The sequence below is a fragment of the Venturia canescens genome, chromosome 11 (assembly GCF_019457755.1).
Source record: "Venturia canescens isolate UGA chromosome 11, ASM1945775v1, whole genome shotgun sequence".
NCBI lineage: Eukaryota > Metazoa > Arthropoda > Insecta > Hymenoptera > Ichneumonidae > Venturia > Venturia canescens.
The window spans coordinates 5,088,906-5,115,080 of NC_057431.1; the positions used below are offsets into that span (position 1 = coordinate 5,088,906).

The following is a 26,175-nucleotide window of genomic DNA, read 5'->3' on the forward strand; positions in this document are numbered from 1 at the left end:
ACGATAATTCTTCTGCGGACGATCAAAAGTCAGCGGGAGTTTTACAAGCGCGGTTTTCTGTCCTCTCATCCCGCGATGTGTGTGTGTCTCGAATCAACAATTGCTTTTCGGTCAGCGAACGCCCGTTTTTTTCGAATTCACAAATGTCATGAAAAACCTTGGAACATTTCATATTTCGGGGGCGTTTTTAGGCCTCGAAAATATTCGGATGTCCAGGCTCGTGGCCGAGGATGCTGAAACGAAGGTTTTGCTTATTAAGGCACTAGTTCAAAATTCCAGTCCAATTATTCGATACACCGAATTATTAATATCGTTGATTAGGAACGATTGAGAAAAACAAATATTTTCACGATCCGAGGTACAAGAACCCAGTCGATTAAATTCGCAATTAAATTCGTTAAATTCCAAACCCGAGGAATTGTTAAAACCGATCACGTATGGCAGTGACCGATCCTCGAGCGAACGTTACAAGTATCCGAGAGTTTTATACGGCCCGGGTGAGGGTTACTCTATGAAACAAACGCGTGTGACGAATGAAAGAAGAGAAAGAAAAAAATAAGCATAAAACTACTGTCCATCCTGGATTTCTTCTCGTTAATGAAAAGAAAAGGGTGGGGGTGGGCTTGTGCGTAGAACAGGGAAGGGGAAGAAGCCCGTAAGCGAGCCGATATCGGAACACACGAGAAGAGGAACACCCTTCCAACCTTTTTCTCATTTTGTGCTCGCTCTCCCTTCTTTTTTCTTATTCTACCGATTGCTGGCGGTATAAAAGCGATTGCGACATTGCCGAACGTCATCTAGCCGTGTGGACTTCGCTACGGACTGAACCAAGTAGACTTCATCGGGGTAGTGCTTGGCTCGTTCCCGAGACAGTTTTAAACGGACGTTATTTTACTTCTCCTTCGATATTTTTGAAAAATCACAAATTTACATACTCCAAAGTGTGTTCGGCACCGTTTCGGATTGTTTTGTTTGTGTTCGGGCTGAATTTGTTTCGTTGAAAGTATCATTCGCAATGACGAACTCGCTGTGGGCTTTCCTGGTCGTGGCTACGGCCACCGTCGTCATCGTCGCGGAAGGACGGGCCGTGAATCCGAAACCTGGTAAAGTGAAGCGATTTTGTTCGATTTTTCTGATGCCTCTTCGTCCGCGCTATTTCGAGTTCGGCGATATTTCTTATTTACTGTTTTTTTTAAATTTGACTCCCTCGGCAATCGGCGTTTTTATCTGATTCGATATCCTGACATTTTTGTACTTCCCTTAACAGTCGCCGTCACCGTCGACTCTTACGGCAACCCGGTCGTTTACTTGCGTGACAAGAGAGCCCCGGCTGGTTACCCCCAACGTACCATGATGTTCACCGGCTACTACCGGCCCGTGCGTCGCTCCAACGATGCGCAAGCGACCGGAGTATTCGCTCAGGGGAACGCCGTAAGCGGAGGTTCTTACGTCGCCGAAAAACCCGATTATCTTGAGCGCGGTCCGGAGCCCATCGATGACTCCGGGCTCTCGAGTTCTGAGGCTGAAGCTGCACCGAATCCTGTGGAGCAGGATGCCCAGGATGAGCAACAGGTTAAATACACACCTGGTAAAGGGCAGTACGACGACGAGGCACCGAATCAGGTAAATATCCGGTTGTTTAATGTGCTTTACGGATGCGATTATTCGGTCTTTTCATGATTTTTTAACGCTCAAAAAGTTGATGGAATGAAATTTACCGGTGCCTCCGCCGCGATGAAATATTTTTAACTTTTTTTTCGGATTACCCAAATCGGCGTACATTCGATACTTTCCGCCCGAATCGATACTTTCAAAAACCATTTTCTCTCCCCCAGGAGCACGATAAACAGTCTGCAGACCCAGCGGATCCTCCGGTAGTCGAAGACGCAGCACCGGAGCCGACGAAAGCTACCAAACGCCCGACGAAAACGGTCCGACCGCAAAAAACGAAGAAACGTCCAACGGTATCCGAATCCGACGAGGAGTACGAGGACGAGAGCGACGACGACTTCGACGACGACGACGAACCGGGCGCACCTTTCATCCCTTTCAAGAGCAACCGGCGCCGTAACAACATGCCGAATTTGAACAATTTCTTCCCCATGGTGTTCAGCTTCCCCCGGGGAATAGCAAGGGGTGGCTCAGCCGATTACGACTCCACACCAGGAATGATCACCGCCATAGCGAACAGTTATTCCACCGGGAAAAAAGGGGGCGTAGCAAGCTCGATGGCCACGGCGTACGGCGGAGCTCCTCAAGGGTGAGCCCCCGACACCTTCTTCCCTTGGCATGTTTCTACTGCCAAAATCATTCGATTACTAACCGCTTTGATCGGCATTTTCAGAAAGAAGCACAGGCGAGCTCAACCCGTCCAGGAATGATCATTCCCATTCGATTATCGAGATCAGAGTCGTCACGTTTTGTACCTAAAGGAAAAAATTTATAATATTATAATTAACAATTTAAATGCTATAAAGGAGAATTTGTAATTACAAACCAGTGGAATAAAGGCGTTTACTGATGGATTAATCGAGTGCATTTCTTTCGTTGGTGCGTAAAAAAAAATGTTTGACAATTTCGGACGAGCTCCCGTCGACGCTCAGAGCATTCCGGTGAACTCTCAAGGTCGGGATTCTTCTCCGGGAAGAAGAGAACGTCACGGGTCACGCATGGAATGAAATGACAGATGGTTTCGCCTTGCCGATGTTCATTTATTTATAAATACGAGATTTTGTATCTCCTCGTGATTTAAACGTTTGAACATGCATGAGGCTCGCTTATTATGTCCCGAGGACACGTATCGCCTTTCCAAACATACGTTCAAGTTATTCCGACAAATAATAATGAGCCGGTTTTCCACAATGCTGATTTACTTGGCGCGGCTTCCTAACGAATTATTTGTTTTCCGGCATAACTCGAGAATTCGGCAGACGAGAATGCAGCATCTCGTGCTCCAAATAATTTTATTTAATAAATCAAATAAAAAACACACGCGCGGAAATCCCGGCAAACGGACTTTCGGTTATCAATAGGAATGCAGGAATTCCGTGAATGAATGCTCTTACGATAATTTGTCAATTTTTCTTTTCCTGTATTTGTCCTTCCGGAAGATGAATTTTGCAAAGATACCGCGGCAAAGAAAGGGGATCTCTTGGGTATAAATTGTCAGAGTAATCTGACATCGGCATCACTTCGTTCTAGCTATCAAGCTAGAGTTTCATTTTCGATCGTAATTAAGTTGTTTCAGAGACCAAAGTTCCAGTCGAAAATGGTCAAGCTTTTGGTGATCTTTTTGGCGGTCGCAGCCGTAGCGGCCGAAGAAAAAGCAGCCGAGAACGCCGAGGGTGAGTCTAATTCTAGTAAGCTTTTTAAGCACCACGATTTACGGATATTAACTTTCAACGAGTCAATTTGAAAGTGAGTGGAATCGCTACTAGCGAAATCGTACTTGCTCACTGAGTCAAGTGCGTCCATCAGCGAAATATCTCATCAGATATTTTGGCCAAAATATCTCATCATCCGAATTCGACTGCGCAGGTCAGCTGGTGAGGAACTCGAGAGGAATAATCTCGAACCTCTTCGGTGGATGTCAGAGCGGAAGTAGCAGCAGCAACTCCCGTTCATCGTCGAGTCACATGGATTCCGATGACTTTGAAATCATCAAACTGGACGCACCCCTAGGCGCGTCTCAGCCGTCCCCCTGTCAACAATCCGCTTCGTCCGGTTCGTCTCAGGGTTCTTACTCTCGTTACGGAGGAAGTTACTCCTCCTCCGATGACTCTGCTCCCCATGTGTCGACCCGCGTCGTAGGACAGAACATCAGACAGGCCTCAGCTTCGGCTCCGGTCCAACGAGCTCCAGCTCCAGTCACCTATTCCCAAGCCCCAGCTCCGGTTGTTCAACGCGCTCCGGTCCAACGAGCTCCAGCTCCAGTCACCTATTCCCAAGCCCCAGCTCCGGCTGTTCAACGCGCCCCGGCATCTTCCTGTGGCGGCGGATGTGGCGGCGGATGCGGCGGCGGATGCGGTGGCTCGAGCATTGCAGTATCAGGCGTTGTTTCCGGTGTCTTATCAAGTGGTGGATGCGGTGGCGGATCTAGCGGTGGATGCGGTGGCGGATGCGGTGGCGGATCTAGCGGTGGATGCGGTGGTGGATGCGGTGGCGGATCTAGCGGTGGATGCGGTGGCGGATGCGGCGGTGGATGCGGTGGCGGATGCGGCGGTGGATGCGGTGGCGGATGCGGTGGCGGATGCGGCGGTGGATGCGGTGGCGGATGCGGCGGTGGATGCGGTGGCGGATCTACCGGTGGCGGATCCAGCGGTGGTTACTCCAATCAGGTCGAATACGTCCACATCGAGCACCCTCCCCAGGTCATCGAGCAGGTTGTGGAGCACCACATCGAGCACCCGCCTCAAATAATCGAAACAGTTGTCGAGCACGTGATTGAGCACCCGCCCCAAATAATCGAGCACACGAACCACGTCATCGAGAAGGTGCCCCATGTCGTAATCGCCCGAGGTCACTCCCAATCCAACTCCGAGTCCCACTCGTCCCAAGCTTGTGGTGCTCGTATCGGAAAAGGCAAAAAGTTTTGAACTTCTCGACAACCAACTGAGATTGGAACTTCGATGACTTTGGATAGCCTCCAATGACCTGACCCGAAGAACCGACTTGCTCAAAATCGCTCCGACGTTGCCGTTTTCACGGCTAAGTGTACTTGCTTTCGCTTCTTCTTTCTCTCTTATACATTAAACGACGAAACGATTTCTACTCATCAACATTATTCAACGTTGTAACGTTTCTCTACCTGCGCCGAACTCCTTCACACCTTTTTTACTCTCGTGCAATCTTCTCCGAGGAACTCCCGCGGGAATTTTCTCACTCTCACAATCGAGAGCTGCCTCCGTAGGAAGCTCCGCTCTTAACCCCGGCCTAGATCAGGTGCCTCGATCGGTTCCCCGATCGAGAGACTCCTCCACGAGGATTGCAGCCAATTTCTCGGAGCAGTGGGCCCACAAATTCGGCAAACCTTTCCACACGACTCGTGGCTTTTATCTCGAACTTTAATCCCCCGAATGAGCAACGATGTCACGTGTCGCCCGGCTGAGGATGACCCGGAGGGTTACCGACCCGAGGCTTTCAGAAGCGAAACCGGTTCGCCGAGATCCAAGAGGCCGCGAACGAGGAAAAATCTTTGGTCAATGAAGCTCCTCGGAAGAACTCATCATCGAGCCGCTCTCTGGCCGGAATTCGCCTAATTTATTCACCAGCGTTAGGCCCAGCGATTGAAAGTCCGTCGGTGATGGCATCGCCGCAGACTCATGAACCTTCGCGAGCCATCTCATCACCGAGCCTGTTTATTCCTTCGCTCGATTTCCCTCCTCCCTCATCCGCATTCACACTAAGAATTCCAAGGTCCGACGACTGGATGCTCGTCGACGAAAACAGCTTCGGATCGAGGCTTCGTTCCTAATTTACTATCGCAGGTTTTTCGTTCGGCGACGACATCCAACTGAGTTTAGAACTCCTTAATGATAATCGCAGACCCGGAAATTCTCGCCCTTATATAAACAGGCTCTTGACACTCCAATTCTATATCCAGCATCGCGCCATCCAGGAAACGTCTGCTCGAGCGTCAGTGTTACTACGAACCGACCATGAAAGGATTCACCATTTTGTTGGTCGCTGCTCTCTTGGCCGTCACTTTTGCTCTTCCAAACGCACTGCCCGAAGCGCACTCCCAACAAGGTTAGAACACTTGCAAATCTCGTTGAAATCATCCAATTAACTGACAGCAAGGTTGATCGAAATAGTGGAAAGATGGGCAGCTTTGCAAAATGGATTTTTCAATTGTGTTTTTCATCGATAATTTCACTGTCGACGTTCATTCAACATTTGGAGTCGTCGATTAGCTTCTTTTAATCCGTGGACACTACACTGGTGCAAATTTGCATGCACGAAAAGAAAAAAAAACAGGTTTTCAAAATTACTTTTTTCAACCTGCTCTTTTTTATATAATAAAATTTGATTTTTCCATTTTTTTAATTATTCTAATCGATTACCGAGGAATTTTTACCCCTGAAAAGTCTCGTTATAAGATCAATTCCACACACTCATGGATGAAATAAAAACGTTTTGAAAATTCAAAGTTCTAATTTGCACCAAAGACGAACTAAAAAAAGACTGTTTTCACGAATTTTTTTGACCGGTATCAATTATAAATATGGATGTAAAAAGTGTTAGGTCTAAAAAATACACTCTTTAAATACACAACAAAAAAAAATTTTTGTTTTTATTTTACTCAGTTTTCGTACAGAAAAATGGGCGTGAAGACAGGTCCAAAAAAACATGGGTGTGTGCTGTTGACAAAACCTCTGGAACGGATGATCGGAGTAAAAAAAATTAGTTTTAGATTCAATAGATAAATGGCTGTAGCGCGTATCATAAGATTTTTTATTTTTTCAAAAATGACAAAATGACGGTGGTTTTTCAAAAAACTACGAAAAAAACACGTTTCTTTTCGTCGTTTTTTGCAAAAAAAAAATAGTTCCGCTCAAAATTTCAAAATTCGTATGATACGCGCTAACACGTGGCCAAATTTTGGTTCAATAGTTCCGGAGATTTGATCAACGAGCCGTCCGAAAACGTAATTTTGAGAAAAATGCGTTCAAACAAACGCGGCAGCGCACTGGGCGGTGCGTATTAGCAGGCTCAGACAGCCGAGTAAACGTCGCTCAAAAGTAGACTTGGACTGTTCAGATTTTTATAAAATTTTAGTAAGATATTTTTAAATACGTATATTTTCGAAAAATGAAGTAAACCATTGATTTTTTGAAAACTCTAATTAGGGTAGACTCCTTAAAGTAGCTCGGCCGTTCTATGGCTAGACAAGTTTGCAACTACTTCGTGTTGATTAATTTAAAGTGTATTAATAAAATGAATAAACACTTACATTGAGAATATTTTTATCACAATAATGTAATAAAATGCTTCAAGTTTATTACAAAAGATCAAATTTACACTTCAACTTTAAATACACACAACCTAGGCAACATTTTTATTGTGCGAAAAAATAAAGTTTTTTCTTGAGCGTTTGCTTTCTTAAAAGCCCCGTAAGGTAATGTTTTTTTTTTTTTTTTTTTTAAAGAAACGGAATCTGCGATAAATTTTCTTCACGATTTATTCATTTAATTTTTTCAGAATTCATATTATTGTAAGTTCTCCCATAAGATAACGTGTTAAAGACTCAAAATTGTGAATGAAATAATTTAAAATTTTGCTCCGCAAGAGGCCTCGGAACTCTGCTTACCGATATCAGGGGACCTTAAACTGTCATTTACCGCAAAAAAAGTGGACCTTCACCGTACTTTGCCGAACGGGCGAAGTACTTTAAGAATCGAATCAGAATTTCATCGCCATTAAAAAAGTGCATCAGCCCGTTGTTGACAAATTCTCGTTTTTCGAAGTCGTGCTTTTTTTTGATAATTAGAAAACCTGAAATTTTGGCTTTTCCCGGAAGCATTTTCGCCGGCTGCTGACAATTGACATTTTTCTTGTCTTCCAGGCCCTCAGATCGAGTTGGTGAGAAATCCTCGAAACCTTCATCGCGTCTTGGGCTTCGGTGGTATCCACAGTTTGAAAGGACACGGTGGATTGAAAAAGCACTTCGGTGGCCACCACAAAAAGGGGCAGCTTGGAGGCAATTTCAAGGGAATTTTAGCAGGCTTTTTCTAACTTTCCACGAGACGTGCGAAAAAATCGTGAGCTGAAAATGTACAAAAAAACAAGCAATTTTGACGAATCGGCGAATCCAAAGTGATCGTCGATGGGATTTTAGTTTTTAATTGAGATAAAATATCCATTTGCGAATCCCCTTAATCGGTGATGAAATAATCGACGAAAAACAATAAAAAAACATTATTTCTGTCTCGGGGACTATGCTCAATCATAATATCGAGAAATCTTCGCGATTGGAGTCCGCTCGTTTGCAATTTTGTTTGCGTCATGTTCAACGACCTCAAAATGAATAAAAATTGTCAGGAATGTCCTCATTGATATTGGATAATCTGTACGGAAAAATGTCAAATAAAGAAACGAAATAAATAAACATTAAGCAGAAATCTCCTTATTGCTGCTCGTACGTGTGAATCGAACGTAGCAGGGGGGCAGACTCAGCGAAATTCGTGAGCCAAGTCACGCGCGCCGAGGAACTTAAATATTTATCGTTTTTTTTTTCGTAATATTTTCATACGATTAAGAATTGTGTCAGTGAGCTCTCACTGCTTTCGAAAGAATCGATGAAGCATGAGCCACCAAGTATTTTCATTCGTCGTCGAGAAAAGGGACGAATTTTATGTTATTTTCAGAGCTGGACAAAAAGGCCTGTATTCGTGAGAAAATCTATTTCTACGATGGAGGAATAAAATAAATAAATTCTATTAGAATTATTCGTATTTAGGAAGAATTACCAAAATCCTAGAAAAATTGATGAAAATTGTCGGATAACTTGAAAGTTATTCTAAACCTTTGACTAATTGATAAATTGTTGATTTCCATTTTTAGTAATTTGAAAATTTTTCGTCCATTCTCTTCATTACGCTTGTCGACGAATCCATTAGATACCGTTCCAAAAAATTGAATTTTTTCTTCTGTTTAAATATTATCAAACGTTATGGAAAAACGCAGTTTGGTCGTAGTGGAGAGATTGGAAAAATCAGGGCAGAGAAAAATCACGAAAACTGATAATTTAATCACGCCGACCGAAATCGAAGCACAAATCTCTTTCTCGATCCAAATCTTCTCTGATAAGCCTACGAATAGTAGATTGAGTGGTCGTATATAAACGTAAAATCAGTGCCTCGAAGGTACACTAAGTTGGTTTACCGTGTCCTCGTAAGATCGCTTCGACTAGGAAGCCAAAGCGTTAAGAAGGATGTCGCTGAAAATATATCTTCTCGTCTTATTCGTTGGATTCACTGTTGCTGCACCAGCTGAGAAAAAAGCTGAAGATCGTGGTGAAGACAATGCTGAAGTCAAAGAAGACAAATCTCAGGGTAAGCCAACACAAAATTCCCTTCGAGTAGAGCACCTTTCGATTGGATAGTTTTTTGTTTTATCTCGAATACGGATTTCTTAAAGTAATCCTAATTGTTGAATTAAGGTAGTTCATGCACGAAACGATTTACTTGAGAAAGTCTGAAATTAACACAGAGTTTAAATGGATAGTCGACTCACAAGCAAATCAAATTTTAAGGGGTTCGTCTTATTGGTTATTTATATAAACGTGCTTAAAAAAAAAAAACAATGAAGTATATGATGATCCTTAAATTTGTTTATTTCGTTTTTTCTCGGCTTGGCCCATTCCTGTCACAGCCTTCTGTCTTTTTATTAATACTTTATTCTCGATCCATTTCCCTTTGCGCTCTCCAAACCGATTTTAAACATAAAAAACTACAGTATTTTCGTCAGGGACGAATGAAATTTGGGGTTCGTTCAGTGATGGATCCCCGCTTAATTAGTGGCTTGTAATTTCATTCGCCAAAAGATAAGTTGAAAAAATGTCTTTACAATTTCGAATAAATAACTCTGACATGAATTTAAAGCGATTATGTCCTTAATTAGGAAGTAAAAATCGATTGAATTTAGAGACCCATAAAATACGATCCTTCGGGCATGATCTACCTTAAGTGATCGTGATCGCCCAGAGTCCGGACACTCACAAAAGTCACCCTAATCTCCGGTGGCCTTAATTACTCTGAGCCAGTCTCTGCCTGGGCTTTTCTATAACTATTTGTATCAAATACGGACGCTCGTTCTCAGTCAATTTGCTGAGCCACGTTCCCAGCACGATGTTTCCCAATTGGGACGTTCAAACCAGTTCGAACAATCGTGATCGTTTGACGAATCAATCGGTCGTGACTGCTGAATTGGCGTTTGAAAAAAGGCAAAAAAAGATGATAAATTCCAACTTATTCGTTTCGTTGCCAGAAGTGCAAGCTGACCCGCCAAGAGTAGCAAGACAATTGGGTCAGCTGGATAATGGTTTCGGAAGCCCGCTCTTCAACCAGGCTAATATCGAGGAAGGCTACGCTCCGCAATTCAACGATGCTCAGAATATGTTCATCGATTCTACAAGCTTGCCAGTGCCCTCTGGCCCTAGTTGGGTCTGGGGAATCCCAATCGGAGGAGTTGGCGCCGAAGAAATCGCTTCCGGAGCTTATGACCCAAGCACAGGGGACTTCAACGGAGAAGCGAGCTTCGATGGAGGTTTCAACGGAGGTGGTGGAGCTTTTGGCGGAGACGAAGGTTACGGCCTTCTCGAGAGACCCTATGAGCCCACTGCGGGGCCGATCATGATGATCCCTCAGCCGCCAGCCATCGATTACATTCCCTACCAACCGCCGGCGCCAATTCCAGCTGCCGCTTTTCCCCGTCCATTCGGTGGAGGGAACGCTCTTCCACTACCGCCGCAATCCTCAGCCCGTCCACGATTCCCATTCAATCTATTTAGCCGGCGATTCAATGAGAACAACGTTCCATCATTACCAAGAACCCCAGCGCCTGCCGTAACTTCGTTCAGCCAATTCCCGAGCGATTTCGGAAATGCCGACCGCCCGGTTTCCCGGCTCCCGGGCCCAGTTTCCCCGCCGACCCAGTACATAGCGATCCAACTGCCTGCACCAAGTGGACCAGCTCCAGCTAATCAGATCTTCGGCCCTCCAGCCCCAGCAGCCATTCCCTCGTTCGTACCTTTGCAACAAGCTGCACCAGCTCCAGCCAACCAGTTCTCCGGGCCTGCAGTTCCACCAGTTCCCCGATTCCGACCCTTCCAGCAACCTGCACCGGCTCCGGTCAACCAGTTCTCCGGGCCCGCAGCTGCACCGGCTCCCCAATTCCTGCTCTTCCAACAACCTGCACCGGCTCCAGTCAACCAGTTCTCCAGGCCCTCAGCTGCACCAGCTCCCCAATTCCGACCCTTCCAACAACCTGCACCAGCTCCAGCGAACCAGTTTTCCGGGCCCGCAGCTGCACCAGCTCCCCAATTCCAACCAGCTCCAAGAGATTTCGGCTCCCAAAGCGGACCAACTGCTCCCAGGTACATCCTCATCCAACCAGTGGCAATAGCTCCTCCCGTAAGTTCCCTTTCCGCCAACAGAGCTGGGTCATCCAGCAACGACATTTTATCCAGTCCAATCCTCGTATCAATTTCACCCAACGTTTTGTCCAGTCCGCCGTCAGCCCAGCAAGCAACTCAATTCGTGCAGCCTTCCCAACCGGCCTCTGCAGCCGGTGCCGTCGCCGGTTTACCTGCCGATCCAGCGGCTGTCCAGACCTATCATGTCCAGCCGGTTGCGCCCATTAGTTTTTCGTCAGGTCAACAAAGTGGCTCACCATTTACCAACGCGAACGGTGCTGGAGGAAACTTCCTCCAGACTCTGGCAAGTCCCCGTTACGGGAGGCCCTCTGGGGGCTGGCAGCCCGGACCTCCGGGAGGAAACTTCCTCAATCGTTTCCCAAACCTCAAGGCAAGACTCCTCACGAAGTTGGCGAGAGCACTGGAAACCATGGCAGCTAATGTTCGAACCAATTGAAAACGCATTTTTACCATTTTTTATTTATTTAACAATCCTCTAATTAAATCGAGGCAACAACCAACTCGAACGGACACATTCAACCAGTGGATTTATAGTCGTAAGGAATGGCTGTACTGCACATCACCAATGGATAAATAAACTTCGATGCTTTTATAAACTCATGCTCACTCGTCACTTTATTTAGCTTCCGGCTTTTTTTCAACCAGTTTTTTCAATATTTATAAATTCACCGGAACAATCATGCAGAATCCTCGCATCAATTACTCATTCAATCTTTTGCTAATAGCTAAACTTTATTCAAACTCAACTCCAAAATTGGAGCGAAAATTTAAAAAATTAATTTTTTTTAATAGAAACTTTGCTTCAAATTCAAATTTAATTTTTATTCCAATATAAAGTGAAATATATAAATAAAAGAAATATTAATAGAAAAAAATAAATAGAGAATTTGAATGGCATGATCGTTGGATAAAAAGATTGCGAGCCACGAAATCGAGCCTTTCTGTTCGTATGGGAATCTCGTTGATGGCTTCGCCATTCGTGTTCATTGTTCGGAGAATTATGGTTGGGGAAGGGATCGAAATCCAGAGCAAAGAAGAAGTTCGAACATGAAATAGGGTCACAGGGCCGGACGTGGTCGAAAAAAGAATATCAAGACTGTGATAACGTATGAATTTTCACAGAAAATAAAAGAGTGTGTCAAATATTTGGATGATTTGACACGAACGTGCTCCGATTCCCCAATTCGAGCTCTATTTAGGGGTGTGATCGAGAATTCTTCGTTAATCTACTGCGAGTATATAAAGACGAATTTTCAGCATCGAAAGCATGTCAAATTTGTTTCGAGTACTCGAGCAACAAGAAGCAGCAAAAATGAAGCTGAGGACGCTGGTTTTCGTGGCATTGGTCGTGGTTGTTTCAGCCAAACTCAGCGAGGACGACAACGATGGTGAGTTTGAGAAAAAGTGTCAGAAGTTCTGCTTCAATTCGACCGAAAAGTTATTAACAATTTTAAAATCAATTGGCTGCACATTTTTTAGTGTTTTTGGCTCATGGGCGATTTGAAAATGTTGAATTGTCTTCGTGACTCTAATCACGTTCTCGAGCAAAAAGTTCCAAGTTGAAAAATCACTGAGCATTGACTCCAGAGTCAATAATTCATGGATGTTGATGACTTTTCTTGCTCTTTTCAATATTTTCACCATCTTCGCTCGATTCTTTTTTTATTTTAACAGGATCGAAAGAATCATTCGTTCAACATTTTCATGGGGACACGAACAAAATTGACTTACTCTTTTTGAAATAAAAAAAATTGACACAATTTCACTTTATGAGTGTATTTTTTTTATTGAATTTCTTAAAGGAAGCTCAAAAAAAATGGTTGATATTCGTAGAACTTTTTCATGAAAACATGAACGAAATTGATGGTTTTTCTAATATCTTTTTGTTCAACATTTTTTCCGTTTTTTATTTTTATTTTAAGGAAAATATTTGTCAACGAACACCGCTTCGAATATGCTACCGTCCCGATTGCTAATTGCTTTTTGAGCTTTTTAAGAGAAGCTCGAAAAAATATTTGTTGACATTTGTAGAAGCTTTTCATGAAAACGTGAACGAAGTTGATGGTTTTTCTAATATCTGTTTGTCCACCATTTAAGATGCTCGATTATTTCAACATTTTTTCCTTCTATTTTCCTATTTTAAAGTAAATTTTTGTTAACGAACATCACTTCGAATGTGCTGCTATCGAGTTTGCTAACTTTTCGTAATGCCTCGACTAAAATAAATGAAAAACGGTTCAGTTTTTTACGGTTGGTGAAAAGTCAGCTCGATATTCGAAAAAATGTGAGTGACAATCGTTTGTTTTTTTGGATTCACCAGATTCGTTAGAGTGCGATAGTTGCTCGGTGAAAAAGTTTTCGCTCATGGAACTCTTGGACAAAGACTCATCGTCGAAGAAATCGCTCATGAAGTTAATCGCGCTGATGAAAGTTGTCGGTGTTATTGGAATGCCAGCATTGAAAATGCTCGTCGAGGCGAAAATGAAGAGATTGCAAAACAAGCATGGCGAGGCTGGCTATGATCAGTTGGAATACGTGCCAGGCTACGACAGTTTGGGGAACGTCGTTTACTGGGCCCAGAAGAAGGAAGGTTCGCCCTTCCCTTCCATGCTCAAATCAAAATGGCAGCTTTGAAGATCGATTGGGCAAGCGTTTCACAATTTCTCATCCGAATAGTCGCCTCTGTTGTCACTAGCATTTCTATTTTCTCGCTCACACCGATGTATTTTTGTTAAAAAAATATTAAAAAGTTCTTCCCTCAAAAACCATGTTTTCCGTCGTTTTCTCTCCCTCTTCGATTCCAACCGATCCAGGATCGAAAAATTCTCAAAAAAATCGGATCCAGGATTTCGGAAGTGAGGAATTCGGAGGGGGAAAAAATTTGTCAAGTTCTAGGATTTTTTGAATTATTGAAAATTATTGTTTTTACTGTCGATTATTGTTTTCGATGGAGAACGAAAACAGGAAAACTCTGCCAGCTCCGATTACTCGCTTCTCCATCCGAATATCAATCCACGATTAGATCGTGCTCGCCGGAGTTTCATCTTGATTCAAACATTTGATTGAATCCTCAATATTCTTGAAAGTTTCAACATCGTTGTTGATCGGCGTATCGTAGAAGTTTAAATCCTCCGAGGACGTGACGATTTCGATCGGATTTTCCCGGCGTCGGGGCCTTATCGAGGCGCAATCTCGGCGGATCTGTCGTCAAATCTTTTCGCGTTAAGGCACGAGCCACTATCATTGTTGTCAGTATTCTTTATCGAGGAGATGGCGAAGCTGCGGAGGCTCCAAAATTCGTATAAAAAGAGCCTTCCGACCGGAGTTGGCATCAGCGTTTCGAGTCTCGAGTCTCCTATAACTTCGAAGAGAAACCCCCGATAGAAAAATAGTTCAATCGACATGAGGGCGTCACCGGTTATCCTCGTAGCAGCGTTCGTCGTGCTGGCCACGACGGAGGTTTACGGTGAGTTTCGTTGAAAAATAACTAGTGGAATCCCGAAAAAGACTATTTTAAACAATTTCCATAAAAAATATTCAGAAATTTGAAAAATTTTGGAAAAACGAATTAAAAAAATAGAAAAAACTGACAATCAAACGGTGGCTTCGTTTCGTTGATTTCCTTCATCGAAGCGCAGTTTACGCTTCCCTTAAATTTCCCTTAAACTCTCGAGAAGTCCCGACGAGCGAACGGCTGAAAGAGTTACTATTTTCGGGCATGTAAACATAAGAAATTCCTCATTTTTCCAAATCTTTCTTCAGGCAAAGCTCTGCTTGGAGTCAGCGGCGGCGGCAGCGGCAGCGTTGGTGGCAGTAGCTGCAGTTGCGGCGGCGGAAGTGGCTGCGGACACGGTGGCGCTGGCGGCGGCGGTCAGTTGCTCGTAGTGCAAGGCAGCGGTAGTAGCAGCGGCGGAAGTTGCGGTGGTAGCAGCGGCGGCGGCGGCGGCGGCGGCGGCGGAGGTTGCGGCGGAGGCTGCGGCGGAGGTTGCGGCGGAGGTTGCGGCGGAGGCTGCGGCGGAGGCTGCGGCGGAGGCTGCGGCGGAGGCTGCGGCGGAGGCTGCGGCGGAGGCTGCGGCGGAGGCTGCGGCGGAGGCTGCGGCGGAGGTTGCGGCGGAGGTTGCGGCGGAGGCTGCGGCGGAGGTTGCGGCGGAGGTTGCGGCGGAGGCTGCGGCGGAGGTTCCGGAGGAGGTTCCGGAGGAGGCAGCTCCTATAACTCCTACGGAACCAGATATAGTGCTAACTCGGTCCAGGTGATTCCAATTCCTTCGGGTGGTTCCAGCTGCGGTGGCGGCAGCAGCTGCGGCGGCGGCAGCAGCTGCGGCGGCGGTGGACACACCTCGGGAGTCGGAGGATCGATATTCAAGAAAATATTGGGATGAAACAGAATCATACAATCTGTCGAACCTATTCCTGGAAAAAAGGCTCTGAAATCCACTGTACATATTAAGGGCTCAGGCATCACTTCGCGAACAATAAATTATTCCATAATTTTCATCGTAATTTGTTGTTGTTGTTTTTTTTATTTTCGATCGACTCTCCCTGGTAGCAAGAGACACAGGAAAATTCGCCTTCGAAAAACATGTTGATTGAAGTTTATTTTTTAGATTAAAAAAATTTGTTTTTGTTTTTTTTTCATTCTTATTCAATAATTTTTCAATTTTGTCTCCTTCATTCGTTTTTTTATGTTTAATTTCTTTGTTTTTTTTTTTTCAATTTTTGTTTTATTTTATTTTTTCATTAATTATTTTATTTTATTTTCATTGATTTCTTTGAAATGAATTTTCTCACTCAGCACTTTGAGGCGGCCTACTTGTCTGGCTATTTCTATAGCTTCATTATTTTATACAGATCGAAAGATTCTTCGAAACTACGCAATCGGAGTGTACAATAGAATTTCTATGGTACGTGAATTTTGCGTGAAGTCTTCCGGTAATTTTCTAGCGGCGAATTTGCAGGCTCGAATTTTCCGACTTTCCCAGATTCGGCGTCAAAACCTCAAAGCTCAATTGACTGGAAGTCACAACCGGAAATGCTGTTTTTAAAAAATTGTATAATCCATTGATTTTTGGAGAATCAACGGTATTCAACAGCGATGAAACGAATCGTCGTTGTTGGAATAAACGCAGCGGATATCAGAGCCTCCTCCGGTGTCGTGTACGATTAAAAACGGATGGAACTCGCTCACATTCTGCTTTATTGAAAACATCAACAATTCTCAGTTACTCCTCATTGTTTTGGACGCGAAAATCGCTCGTTTGAAAACTCTCCGAGCTGCCTCACGAGCCAGGAACGTCATCGAAGTCGCTCATAGACACTCGTCTATAAAGCAACGCTCGCGTCCCACTTTCAATGAATTTTCAAACGCCTTCGCTCCGGGCTTGTTCTAGCTTCAACATGGTCCCGCATTTCTCGGTCGTTTTTCTCCTCAGCTTCTTCGCCGGGGTAAAATAATCGGAGTTGAAAATATTCGGAATCGAACTTTTCTAACGACTTTTACTCGCTTTGCTCTTTTCTCAGATTCAGTGCCGGTCCATCGTTTCGTCCAATCTCAACGAAGCTAGTAAGAAAACGGCCTTTTCATCGCCAAATTATCATTCGTATAGTGGAAATTGTTCGAATACTCTTTTAAGGGGATTCGATTATTAATCCATGTTTTTTTCTGCCTTAAAAAAGCCTCAAATCACTCGAAAAATTTGACGAGCTTCCGCGACGATAACAACGACGAAATTCGACGCTTCTTCACCGCTCAGGGCATTCCTCTCGACAAAATACTCGCCGAATTAAACTCGAAAAACAACGAGGTCAAGGACTACGAAGAAAAAACGGTTCGTCAGATAAATTCTTCAGCTAATTCCTCCAACCGCTCCAATTCGTTTGAACTTGAATTGAGGAGTCACAAATTCAGCAGAAGATTTCAGAACGAAAATCCTGAAAAATCCGAGAAACATTTAAGGGGGGTCCTTATTTTGGTAGACGAAATTTCATTCATTCAACAAAATCCGTTCAGTTGAACGAACGTTTGAATAATTTTTTTTGAGATTGCGGATTTTCTAATTTCGTTTGATTTTCATTCAATTATTTTATTTTTATGGAAAAGAAAATGTTCATTTTCATTTGTTCAGTTATTTCGAAACTTTTTTTTCGATAAGTTTTAAAATTTGGTTAAAAAATGTTGTTTCTTTTAGTTGAGCATTTGAGGGGTTTATGCGTGAGCTCTGCTTGTCGAAGTTTCTCAGCTGCGTATAATGTCGAGATCGTAATTATTGTGTGGAACAAAAATTCCAAACTTTTTTCCATTTTCATGAATTTTCCTTCCATACGAACCGATAAAAACCCTAAAAAATTGCGAAATTCTATATTTTTAGGGAGTTTGGAAAAAAACGTTTCTGAAGAAGAAAAATATCACTTCTATGAGCTGCAAATATAGAATTTCGCAATCCCCCCTTAATGTGGAAATGAAAATTCAAATAAATTGAAATGAGACGAATTTGGTGAAATTGATTTTTGAAGCATTCAACGAAACTGTTAAAATTTCGCAGGCCCAGTGGCTGAGGCTTTTGAGGCAAATGCTGCAATCGCTTTCGAGTGGAAAAAATTTGACGAAATCGCGATTAATCGACATGAGATTCAACGACGTTGAGGAGGTTCCGCGAGTGATGATCGCCGCTGACAAGAAAAAAGTTCCCTTCGCTGGCTACAATTGGCTCGACGATCTTTTCGAGTTTTTGGACGAGCAGGAGATCGACGGGCAGAGCAGCGAGGAGAATCGGAGTCACGTCAAATCTCGTAATTGCGATTAAAATTATTTTCAAAGACACATTTTTCCAGGGGATATTCATTGGTCACCGGAATTTGTGCGCAGGTTACGAAAATTCGTCGAATTTCGTTTCACTGAAAACTTCCGAAGCCACGAAAAAAGACGCCGATCGCGCCAGTCGTAAAGAGTTTCAGGAGCTCGATAAAATGCTCGTTGACGTGCAACATCAAATCGAAAGAGTTCGAAAGAATTTTCAACAATTCTGCAGGTTCCAAAGATTTTTATCGCATCACGAAATAAATCGATTTTCAAATTATTTCATTGATTCTCGATTCGTCGATCGAAAAATTGCACCTTCGATTTTTATTTTTAGTAAACGATTTTTTTTTTTTTTCTATTATGCAGCAAACATCACTCGATTTTCCCGACAGAGTGGCCCCTTCAAATCGATGGGGATGGAAGCTCCAACGAAATCCTTCCAAACAACCAATAAAGAGCACCGAAAAAATAGCAAAAAGCAGCGACTCATTTTAGCGAAAATAATTAATTTTTTCTACGCGCTTGACCACCGTCGATTTTCTGTAATGTTCAAATTTTCATGAGGCAATAAACGTTTGAAGAACATTGGAAAAGATGTACAATCATCGTCTCAGCACGTTTTTCATTCGCTCAATTTTAGGCTCGATCAAAATATTTGGAATTTTGTGTATTAATTATTGAAGTAATGCAGTATACGAGGAAAATTTTATTTTTATTTTTAGTACATTTCATTAAGCAGAGGAGCGCTCGCGAAATGGCGTCTCTAAAAAAGACTCCTCGACGGTTGACAGCGCGAGTGCGACAGCAAGCATCTGAAATGAAAAATTCAAAAAGATTATTAAATTATAATAGTACAGCTATCGCAGCATCGTGGGAAATTTGAAAATTTTGATTAGAAAAAAAATGGCGGCGATTTGAAAAAAAAATCGAATTTTACACAAAAATTTTGCAGTAAATTGTTAATTAAAAAACAAAGTAAGCAATTAAAAAAAAAACTCTACGGTGCGACGATAGCGATGAGTTTTTCGAAGAGAATCCTTTTTGAATCAAGTCGATTGGACAAAATTTGACAGAGTTGTGCTGTCAATCAGGTCAAAAAACATGCTTCCGAGAAAACGCGTTTAAAGTTTTGAGAGGATAAAATTGAATGACGTGACTTAAATTTTAATATAAAAACACGTTCTTACCGATTAGTCTGCTATCCTTGGCCCTTAAAGAAGCTCTTTTACGCCCATTTTTTTCCAATCTAAATTTTCAAATTTCCCACGATGCTGCGATAGCTGTACTATTATAATTTAATAATCTTTTTGAATTTTTCATTTCAGTTGCTTGCTGTCGCACTCGTGCTGTCAACCGTCGCGGAGTCTTTTTTGAGACGCCATTTCGCGAGCGCTCCTCTGTTTAATAAAATGTACTAAAAATAAAAATAAAATTTACCTCGTATACTTCATTCCTTCAACAATGAAGACACTAAATTCCAAATAATTTGATCGAGCCGTTTTTTCAGAAAAAAATCCCCAAAAAATACCTCATTTTTCAGCTCCACACTCTCGTATTCCCCCTTAATAATCGGCCGGCTGAAAAGAATTGGAACAAACATAAGCATGGCTCTATAGATATGGGAATAAGAAATGGAAGTTGAGACGAACGATAAAATTGATTGATAAAATGTGCGAGCTGGCAGAGAGCGAAAATAATAATCGGAGCAGCTCGTGCAGCAATTGAGTCACGGTGAGTAGTTCCTCGTGCATAAGCCAAAGTGTTATGCTTCACTCATAAGGTGTAACAAGCAAGCAAAAATTTGTCGATGAGTTTAAAAAGCGAATCGTAAAGAGCCTGGAATGTTAAGGTCTCAGCTGACGTGGAGTTTATTTTTATCCACTTTTGTTTTTGGTGCTGATCGAATGGCAAACTCTCAGGTATTGAATAAACAAGTGAAATTTTCATTTCGAAATCGCAGACCGAGTTCTCACACTCGAAAAATAAAAACACCGAAATTTCACTTCGCTGTTTATTTTTTCGGGTTTTGCTTCCTCCTCGACTCAACTGCATACAAAATATTGAAAAATTGAGAAAGATAAAAAAATTTAACAAAATAATAGCGAAAATTTGTCTCGTCAAGTCCAAATGGACTAGGACGAATTTTTTCTCCCTGCCTCTACTTTCTTGTCACGTTATTTATCCTCGCACACTTGTCAAAACGATTCAAACTCATCGAGACTAATCACGATAACAACTTTAACATCTTTGTCGACAGCAGCGCTGTTCGAGAGCCGACAATTATTTTCGAATCTCAATCGTCGGTTGACAAATTTTTACGATTGTAATTTGTAAAAAAAATTTTTAAAGAGAAATAAAAAAAAAATTTACGAGAGAAAGTTGGAAAAGAAAATTTCTGAAAATTATCGTTTGCAATGAAATGAAAATATTTTTTTGTTTTCTCGTTTGTCAAATGAGTTCTAACTACAGCTTGGATTGCAGATGATGACATCGAAATTTCCGGCGATTTACGTGACCCAAATGCTATGGGAAAACGTCGATAATTGGGGCGGAAATGGCCAAGACCAAAATCCCATTAAACCGGTCACGTAAGAGATTGACATTCGAAGTTTAGAATTAGTTAGAATGAACGTTGCGTGCCATAAAACGTAAGAGCTATCCATTGGGAAGCTCAGCGTTTCGGATTCAATGGGCTCACGAAATTTCGCTCGGTTACTCGCCATTTTTCAAAGGCACAAAGTCCCATTTCGATCCTGATGGAAAAACTCGATTCTCCAAAGTGAAATTGACCAAAAAATCGACGAAAAATGATGGGGAAAATTATTTTTTTTTTTCAATAAAGAAAAATTTTCCAAATTTTTTTTCCAAAATCGACCGAAATTTGATGGAATGAAAAATCGTTTTTTTTCTAGACGAGACCGAATGAGGGGCCAACAAATTTTGCAAAACCTCCCACCGCTAGCTCGACGCTTCCTCTTCAATCCAACCTTCCAAAACACCGTGACGAATCACAATCAAAATAACAATTTTCAGGACGCCCCAGCACCGGAAAACAGTCACCGGAGATTGTAAGAGCTGGCGAAAGAGAATTTTGTAAAGGGAGAATCAAACGCCCATGCCGAGTGCCAGAAAAAACAGTTTTTCACTTTTAATGTGCTTTCCAATCGTTTCAGATCGCGTGGACGAGTGAACCCTCGGACAGGTGCCATGGAGTTTGATTTTCGGGTTTCGAAACCCCGGAAAATTTGTTTTACCATCGAATGAGAACGGAGAACGATGAAAAATTGAAAATTCGTGAGAAAATTTCGAAAATGAAAGCAAATAAAGAAAACGGAACGAAAAAACATTGAAAATTGCGGAAATTTTTGTTGAAAAATCGTAAAAATTGGAAATTTATGAAAAAATTTTGGAAAATCAAAATAAATCAATATTCCCACGCTTTTTAGCGCTTTTTTCTTACGCCTCGTTCCAGGCTCGACGAGTTTTCGTAAAACTTCAATTACGTTTATGAACTGCGACAAAATTTGGCAATATTCTGATTTCCTAGTTGAAATAATTGGAGAGTAAAATTCGAGTGTCGATTGTGTGGGGTCTGGAATTTTTGGAGCGATTTGGCCCAGTGTTTGATCGATGAGGCGACGTCGTCCTTGGAGACTGTTGGCTAATCTGATTAGAGTGTTTTTTTTCGGAGCGGAAGTAAGTTTGGCATCCCAAAAAGGTGAGTTTGAATTCGATTCGATTTTTTTTCTCCATTTTTCGATCGGGGGCACTCCCATTTTTGTCAAAAAAGTATGAAAATCTCGATTTCGACTCGGTTTGCATGGCGACGAGGTTGTTGGTCTCGGTTTGAGGTTAGGTCGAAGGAATGGAAAGAATTTCGACGATTTTTCATCCCCTGAAAACTGAAATCTCAAAATTTCGTTATTTTCGAAGATTTTGAATTTTTGCCAAATTTTTTTGCTCCATCAGAGTTCAAATTCCTCGTTGGCCGATTGACAAACGAACGAAGATCGGATCGGTATCGAATGGGTTTTTATGTAATCTAAAAAAAAAAAAAAAACAAAAAAATCGAGAAAACAAATGAGACGAAAAAATTTTACTGTTCGAAACAAATGAGCCATAAAAATGACTCGAAACTTCATAAACGCTCGGAAAAATGGGTGACGACCCCCTAAAAATTCCATTGGAATGACCCATCGGTTCGAGTACGAGGAAAAAAAGGGACGAAGAAATTTATTCTGCCAGGAAACCGAGACCGAACTTGCTCGTCAGCAAACCCGGCTGCATCTCGCAGGCGTCGATATTTCTCGTGGAAAATCTGCTCGCGTGACTCATCTTCGAATAGTAAATCATTCCTCGGGTTTCTCGAACCTACTCGAAACTTCCGATAATCGCTCGCACACGTGCGAACTTTTCGAAATTACTAAAAGAACGAATAAGCAGTAACTGGAAAAACAAAAATTATAGAAATTCCGATGAATTTTTAGTTCAAGTCGAAAGTTTCGTGCTAATTTTCAGTGTGGATAGAAAATTTTTGACAAAAACCAAAAAAAATTGTTAAATTTGTTTTTTTGGTATATTTCTGGCGTTTTAATTATATAAATGTAGTAATTTTACAATTTCATTATTTACTAATCATTTTTTGGAATTATTTCAATCGAAATTCAACGTTCGAGTGCGAACAAATCTATGGGCAAATCTTTTCGAAATAACCCAAAAGAACGAAACTGGAAAAACGAAATTCATAGAAATTACGATGAGTTTTTAGTTCGAGTCGAAAGTTTCGTGCCAATTTTCAGTCAGGATGGAAAATTTATGATAAAAATTAACAAAATCTCCAAAAAAATTCTCAAATTTCTTTTTTTCGCAAATTTCTGGTGTTAAAATCCGTAAAAAAACCAAAAAATGATACTTTTGGGGCGAAATTGTTGTTTGAATCGATGGTTCGTCAGACAAAATGTTTCGTACGAAATGATACGAGAATGGAGTTTCTCCGTGTGTATTTATAAGTCTCGGGGTCAAGCTTGAATCGACTTTTTCTTAGTGGAGTTCGTGATCGTGCATTTCTTAATAAGGAAACTTTTTATTTGGCTTTGGTGGAGGTTAATAATAACGAGTTTGAGGCATGCAATTTGTCTGCAATTTTAAGGAGTTTCACGAGCTCATTTTCGTGAGCGATCGTTACCGTCGTTGAAGAATTTCGAGTCGAAGAAGGAGGAAAAAATAATTTGAAGTTTTCGAAAAAAGTGGAAAAAAGGGGAATTTTGGCGGTCGATTCCGCTCGAGAAACCAATGGAAACCCCCGCAGCCACGACAACAATTGTTTGAATAAAATTACGCAAATTGCGATAAAGTTTCACTGTAATAACGAAAGTCACGTGAGCGCCAATCGCTGCCTTTTCCCGCGAATATGGGGCGCAACAAAACGATAATAAACTCGTCACAATTTGCATTTTACGAGCAGCCATCGATCGCTCCTTCGATTTATCGAACGCGAACGAGAATAAATGTAATAAGAAAATAAATGAACGAGAGAAAATTAAACGTTCGAATATCCGCTCATCGCTCCCCGATTTGCACCGATAATAATTCAATTACTCTATTTCTGTGCCGAAATGCCGAGGCAGCACAAATTTATCCGCGAACTATCGATTTTGGTCAAATTCCAAGGCTCGTTGCTCTGGAAACCGAATTTTTCGATTTTTTTTTTCAAATTTTGTAAAAATTTAATTTTTACAACGAAACTAATGAACTTAATATTTTTAAAAAACTTTCAATTCTCTCAAAATAATTTTTTTGTCATCTTGCCCAAAAAGTTGACGAATTTCTAAAAAAATTTCGAAAAAACAAGTTTTTACGGAGTTTTTCAGAAGACAAATTCTTGGGACTTTTGAAAAAAATTGACGATAAACCATAAAAATTTCCACAGCATTGGAAGCTTCGGTAAAAATGACATTCGAAAAATCTCGTCTGTCAAAAAGTTCGAATTCAGGATAATGATGCGTGTCTCTTTTGTAAGAATGTGTGCTGTTTGCTTGATTCATGTGTTTTCCAGGGCATTAGAATGCCCGATAAACGAGGCACGAGCTCGTCGCACATAATGCAAGGAACAGGTGGGGCGAGTATCGACGTCGGCGCGCTCGGAAGGAATCCTATAACCGGTCGGGCAGGAGCTATTGTTATGAGAACCGTATCCATTTTTCTCACGAGCGGACGAAGAGTCTCGGTTAATAATTCGAAGCGACAACAGTCCGCTATTTACAACGGAGATAATTCGGCGTCGGGACGACTCCATCGACGGAAAAATATGCCGGACAATCTCAGCACCAAAAATTCTGCTTATCAGGCCAAAATCATTGACTCTTTGAAAAAAAAAACAAGATTTTCGAGGTACATTCTCATTTTTCTTCATTCGAACTTCTGAAACATCGACCATTCGGTTCATTCAATTATTCATTTCATCTTTCACTGGTTCATTCATTTATTTATCTCAAAATTTAATAGAAAAAAAAAAAGAAAAAAGTTATGTCTGGATGTCTTAATGAATGGAGAAATAAATAATGAAACAAGCGTTATTATTAACTAATTTACTGTCAATTAGTTTTCAATTTTATTTATATCGTTGTTTTTATTTTAATAATTGATATTATGAACCGATTAGTTTATTTATTGATCACGTATTATTTGAGTTAACAAGTGAATTCAGTAGTCAGTCATTTTATCTATTTTTTTTAACAATTTTTATATATTTTATAAGTTTTTATATTTTATTTTAAAATTTAACTTTGTTTCAGATAAAATTTTTCAATTAATTATTTAAGTAATCGAAATTTTTATTAAATTTTTTATTTGATTAATTTTAATGTAAAATTAATGATGATTTGATAATTTACTGTCAACATGTTCGTTAAAATGTGAATTATATTTAAAGGGTAGAGCTCGAAGCATTGTGCAAAATTTATCGAAGATTAACGACAATTCCTGGGCAACGAGGGGCTTCGACTCTAGATGGGAAAACCGTGACCCAATCGACGACAGCAGTCGAAGTGATTGTTTGTTATTATTGGATAATTATTAAAAATAGTAAAAAATAGTAAAAGTTTGAGGGAAAAAAATGGCAAAATTGAGGTAATGAAAATCGAACGTGAAGTAATATTTTCTGACGCCTCCTTCGTTGGCAGGGAATCGATCGAACGATTTTTCGTGAATTGTTGCACAACACGTTCGACGTTATAACCGAGGACACGTTAATCGAGCGTATGTTTTGTTGCTGGGACCGCGAGAGCGAGGGTTCGATAAGATTCGACTCGTGGATTCTGGGCTTGGACGTTTTTTTACGTGGCAACATTCGGGACAGAACAGAATTCTGTTTCCGAGTTTACGATTTGAACAACGATGGCTACATAACGAAAGACGAAATGTTTCAATTGTTCAAGTAACAAAAAAGCCGAAAAAGCCGAAGATTTGTACCGAGCAATCGAACGTCACAAAAAAAAATTGAAATTTCGAAAATTTTCGTTTTTAGAAATTGCCTGATCAAACAACCCGGCGAGGAGGACCCGGACGAGGGTGTTCGCGACCTGTCCGAATTGGCGTTGAAGAAGCTGGACGTCGATCACGATGGTAAAGTTTCTTATCAAGATTACGAAGCTGCGATAAAAAAGGAGCCGTTGCTCCTCGAAGCCTTCGGCCAATGTTTGCCAACCGAGGAAAGTTGCCAAGCATTTTTGACAACCCTGCAGCCCTGAACGATATTTCAGCCCAACTTCAATAGCAATAATCATCGTTTCACCTCCAACGACGATTGAACAGTGAAATCAAAAAATCCACCGATTCTCCAGCCAATTATTTGATGCAATTTACAAAAAATAGTGAAAAACGTTGCAAAAATGTTTATTTTATTGTTGAAAAAAAATATAAAAAAATGTTACGAAAAAATTTATAATTTTCTGACTCAATAATTTCCCAATAAACGTGTGAAATTAAGGGGGGAGGGGGTCTTGCTTTAAAAAGTCATTAAAAGAATAGACGGAAATAACTCACCATAGCGAATTTTTCACCTTTTTAAAGCAGGACCCCCTTAACATGAATTTCGTGAGCACATGCAACCGTCAAAATTTGGTTGTGCTTGTTATAAAAATGGGCCGGAAATTGAAAAGAATAATACGCAAGGTCATCAGACCTTGGTAGCATGTCAAAAGGTCATTAACCACGAGCATGACGA

The 26,175-nt window shown here is 41.5% G+C and overlaps 7 protein-coding genes across 9 annotated transcripts; all 7 read left to right on the plus strand.

The window, feature by feature from the left end:
- Positions 1–679: 679 nt before the first annotated feature.
- LOC122417967 (uncharacterized) lies at positions 680–2,529 on the plus strand. Its single transcript, XM_043431926.1, has 4 exons — positions 680–1,103; positions 1,268–1,623; positions 1,836–2,260; positions 2,345–2,529. Exons 1-4 carry the CDS (start codon positions 1,016–1,018, stop codon positions 2,379–2,381), a joined length of 906 nt encoding a protein of 301 aa, XP_043287861.1. The 5' UTR covers positions 680–1,015; the 3' UTR covers positions 2,382–2,529.
- Positions 2,530–3,182: 653 nt separating this feature from the next.
- On the plus strand, positions 3,183–4,783 carry LOC122418279 (glycine, alanine and asparagine-rich protein-like). The gene is made up of 2 exons (XM_043432411.1): positions 3,183–3,344; positions 3,538–4,783. The coding sequence occupies exons 1-2, from the start codon at positions 3,269–3,271 to the stop codon at positions 4,593–4,595; spliced, it is 1,134 nt and encodes a 377-aa protein (XP_043288346.1). The 5' UTR covers positions 3,183–3,268; the 3' UTR covers positions 4,596–4,783.
- Positions 4,784–8,882: 4,099 nt separating this feature from the next.
- On the plus strand, positions 8,883–13,920 carry LOC122418273 (skin secretory protein xP2-like). 2 transcript variants are annotated; one of them, XM_043432407.1, is made up of 3 exons: positions 8,883–9,053; positions 9,988–12,543; positions 13,476–13,920. In XM_043432407.1, the coding sequence occupies exons 1-2, from the start codon at positions 8,933–8,935 to the stop codon at positions 11,589–11,591; spliced, it is 1,725 nt and encodes a 574-aa protein (XP_043288342.1). In that variant the 5' UTR covers positions 8,883–8,932; the 3' UTR covers positions 11,592–12,543; positions 13,476–13,920. The 2 variants fall into 2 exon arrangements, with proteins under 2 accessions (XP_043288342.1, XP_043288343.1); XM_043432408.1 differs by lacking the exon at positions 13,476–13,920 and having other exon boundaries at positions 9,988–11,132; positions 11,228–11,507.
- A 543-nt stretch (positions 13,921–14,463) lies between these two features.
- Positions 14,464–15,655, plus strand: LOC122418274 (loricrin-like). The gene is made up of 2 exons (XM_043432409.1): positions 14,464–14,621; positions 14,918–15,655. The coding sequence occupies exons 1-2, from the start codon at positions 14,558–14,560 to the stop codon at positions 15,532–15,534; spliced, it is 681 nt and encodes a 226-aa protein (XP_043288344.1). The 5' UTR covers positions 14,464–14,557; the 3' UTR covers positions 15,535–15,655.
- A 797-nt stretch (positions 15,656–16,452) lies between these two features.
- Positions 16,453–18,531, plus strand: LOC122418219 (uncharacterized). Its single transcript, XM_043432326.1, has 6 exons — positions 16,453–16,597; positions 16,673–16,715; positions 16,829–16,980; positions 17,695–17,941; positions 18,018–18,180; positions 18,318–18,531. Exons 1-6 carry the CDS (start codon positions 16,505–16,507, stop codon positions 18,403–18,405), a joined length of 786 nt encoding a protein of 261 aa, XP_043288261.1. The 5' UTR covers positions 16,453–16,504; the 3' UTR covers positions 18,406–18,531.
- Positions 18,532–19,646: 1,115 nt separating this feature from the next.
- Positions 19,647–21,283, plus strand: LOC122418305 (uncharacterized). Of its 2 annotated transcripts, none has more exons than XM_043432446.1 (4): positions 19,647–19,682; positions 20,433–20,539; positions 20,864–21,019; positions 21,125–21,283. In XM_043432446.1, the coding sequence occupies exons 2-4, from the start codon at positions 20,433–20,435 to the stop codon at positions 21,213–21,215; spliced, it is 354 nt and encodes a 117-aa protein (XP_043288381.1). In that variant the 5' UTR covers positions 19,647–19,682; the 3' UTR covers positions 21,216–21,283. The 2 variants fall into 2 exon arrangements, with proteins under 2 accessions (XP_043288381.1, XP_043288380.1); XM_043432445.1 differs by lacking the exon at positions 19,647–19,682 and adding an exon at positions 19,736–19,870.
- A 2,727-nt stretch (positions 21,284–24,010) lies between these two features.
- Positions 24,011–25,896, plus strand: LOC122417922 (EF-hand calcium-binding domain-containing protein 1). Its single transcript, XM_043431847.1, has 4 exons — positions 24,011–24,341; positions 24,883–24,997; positions 25,133–25,386; positions 25,477–25,896. Exons 1-4 carry the CDS (start codon positions 24,016–24,018, stop codon positions 25,697–25,699), a joined length of 918 nt encoding a protein of 305 aa, XP_043287782.1. The 5' UTR covers positions 24,011–24,015; the 3' UTR covers positions 25,700–25,896.
- The last annotated feature ends 279 nt before the right edge of the window (positions 25,897–26,175 follow it).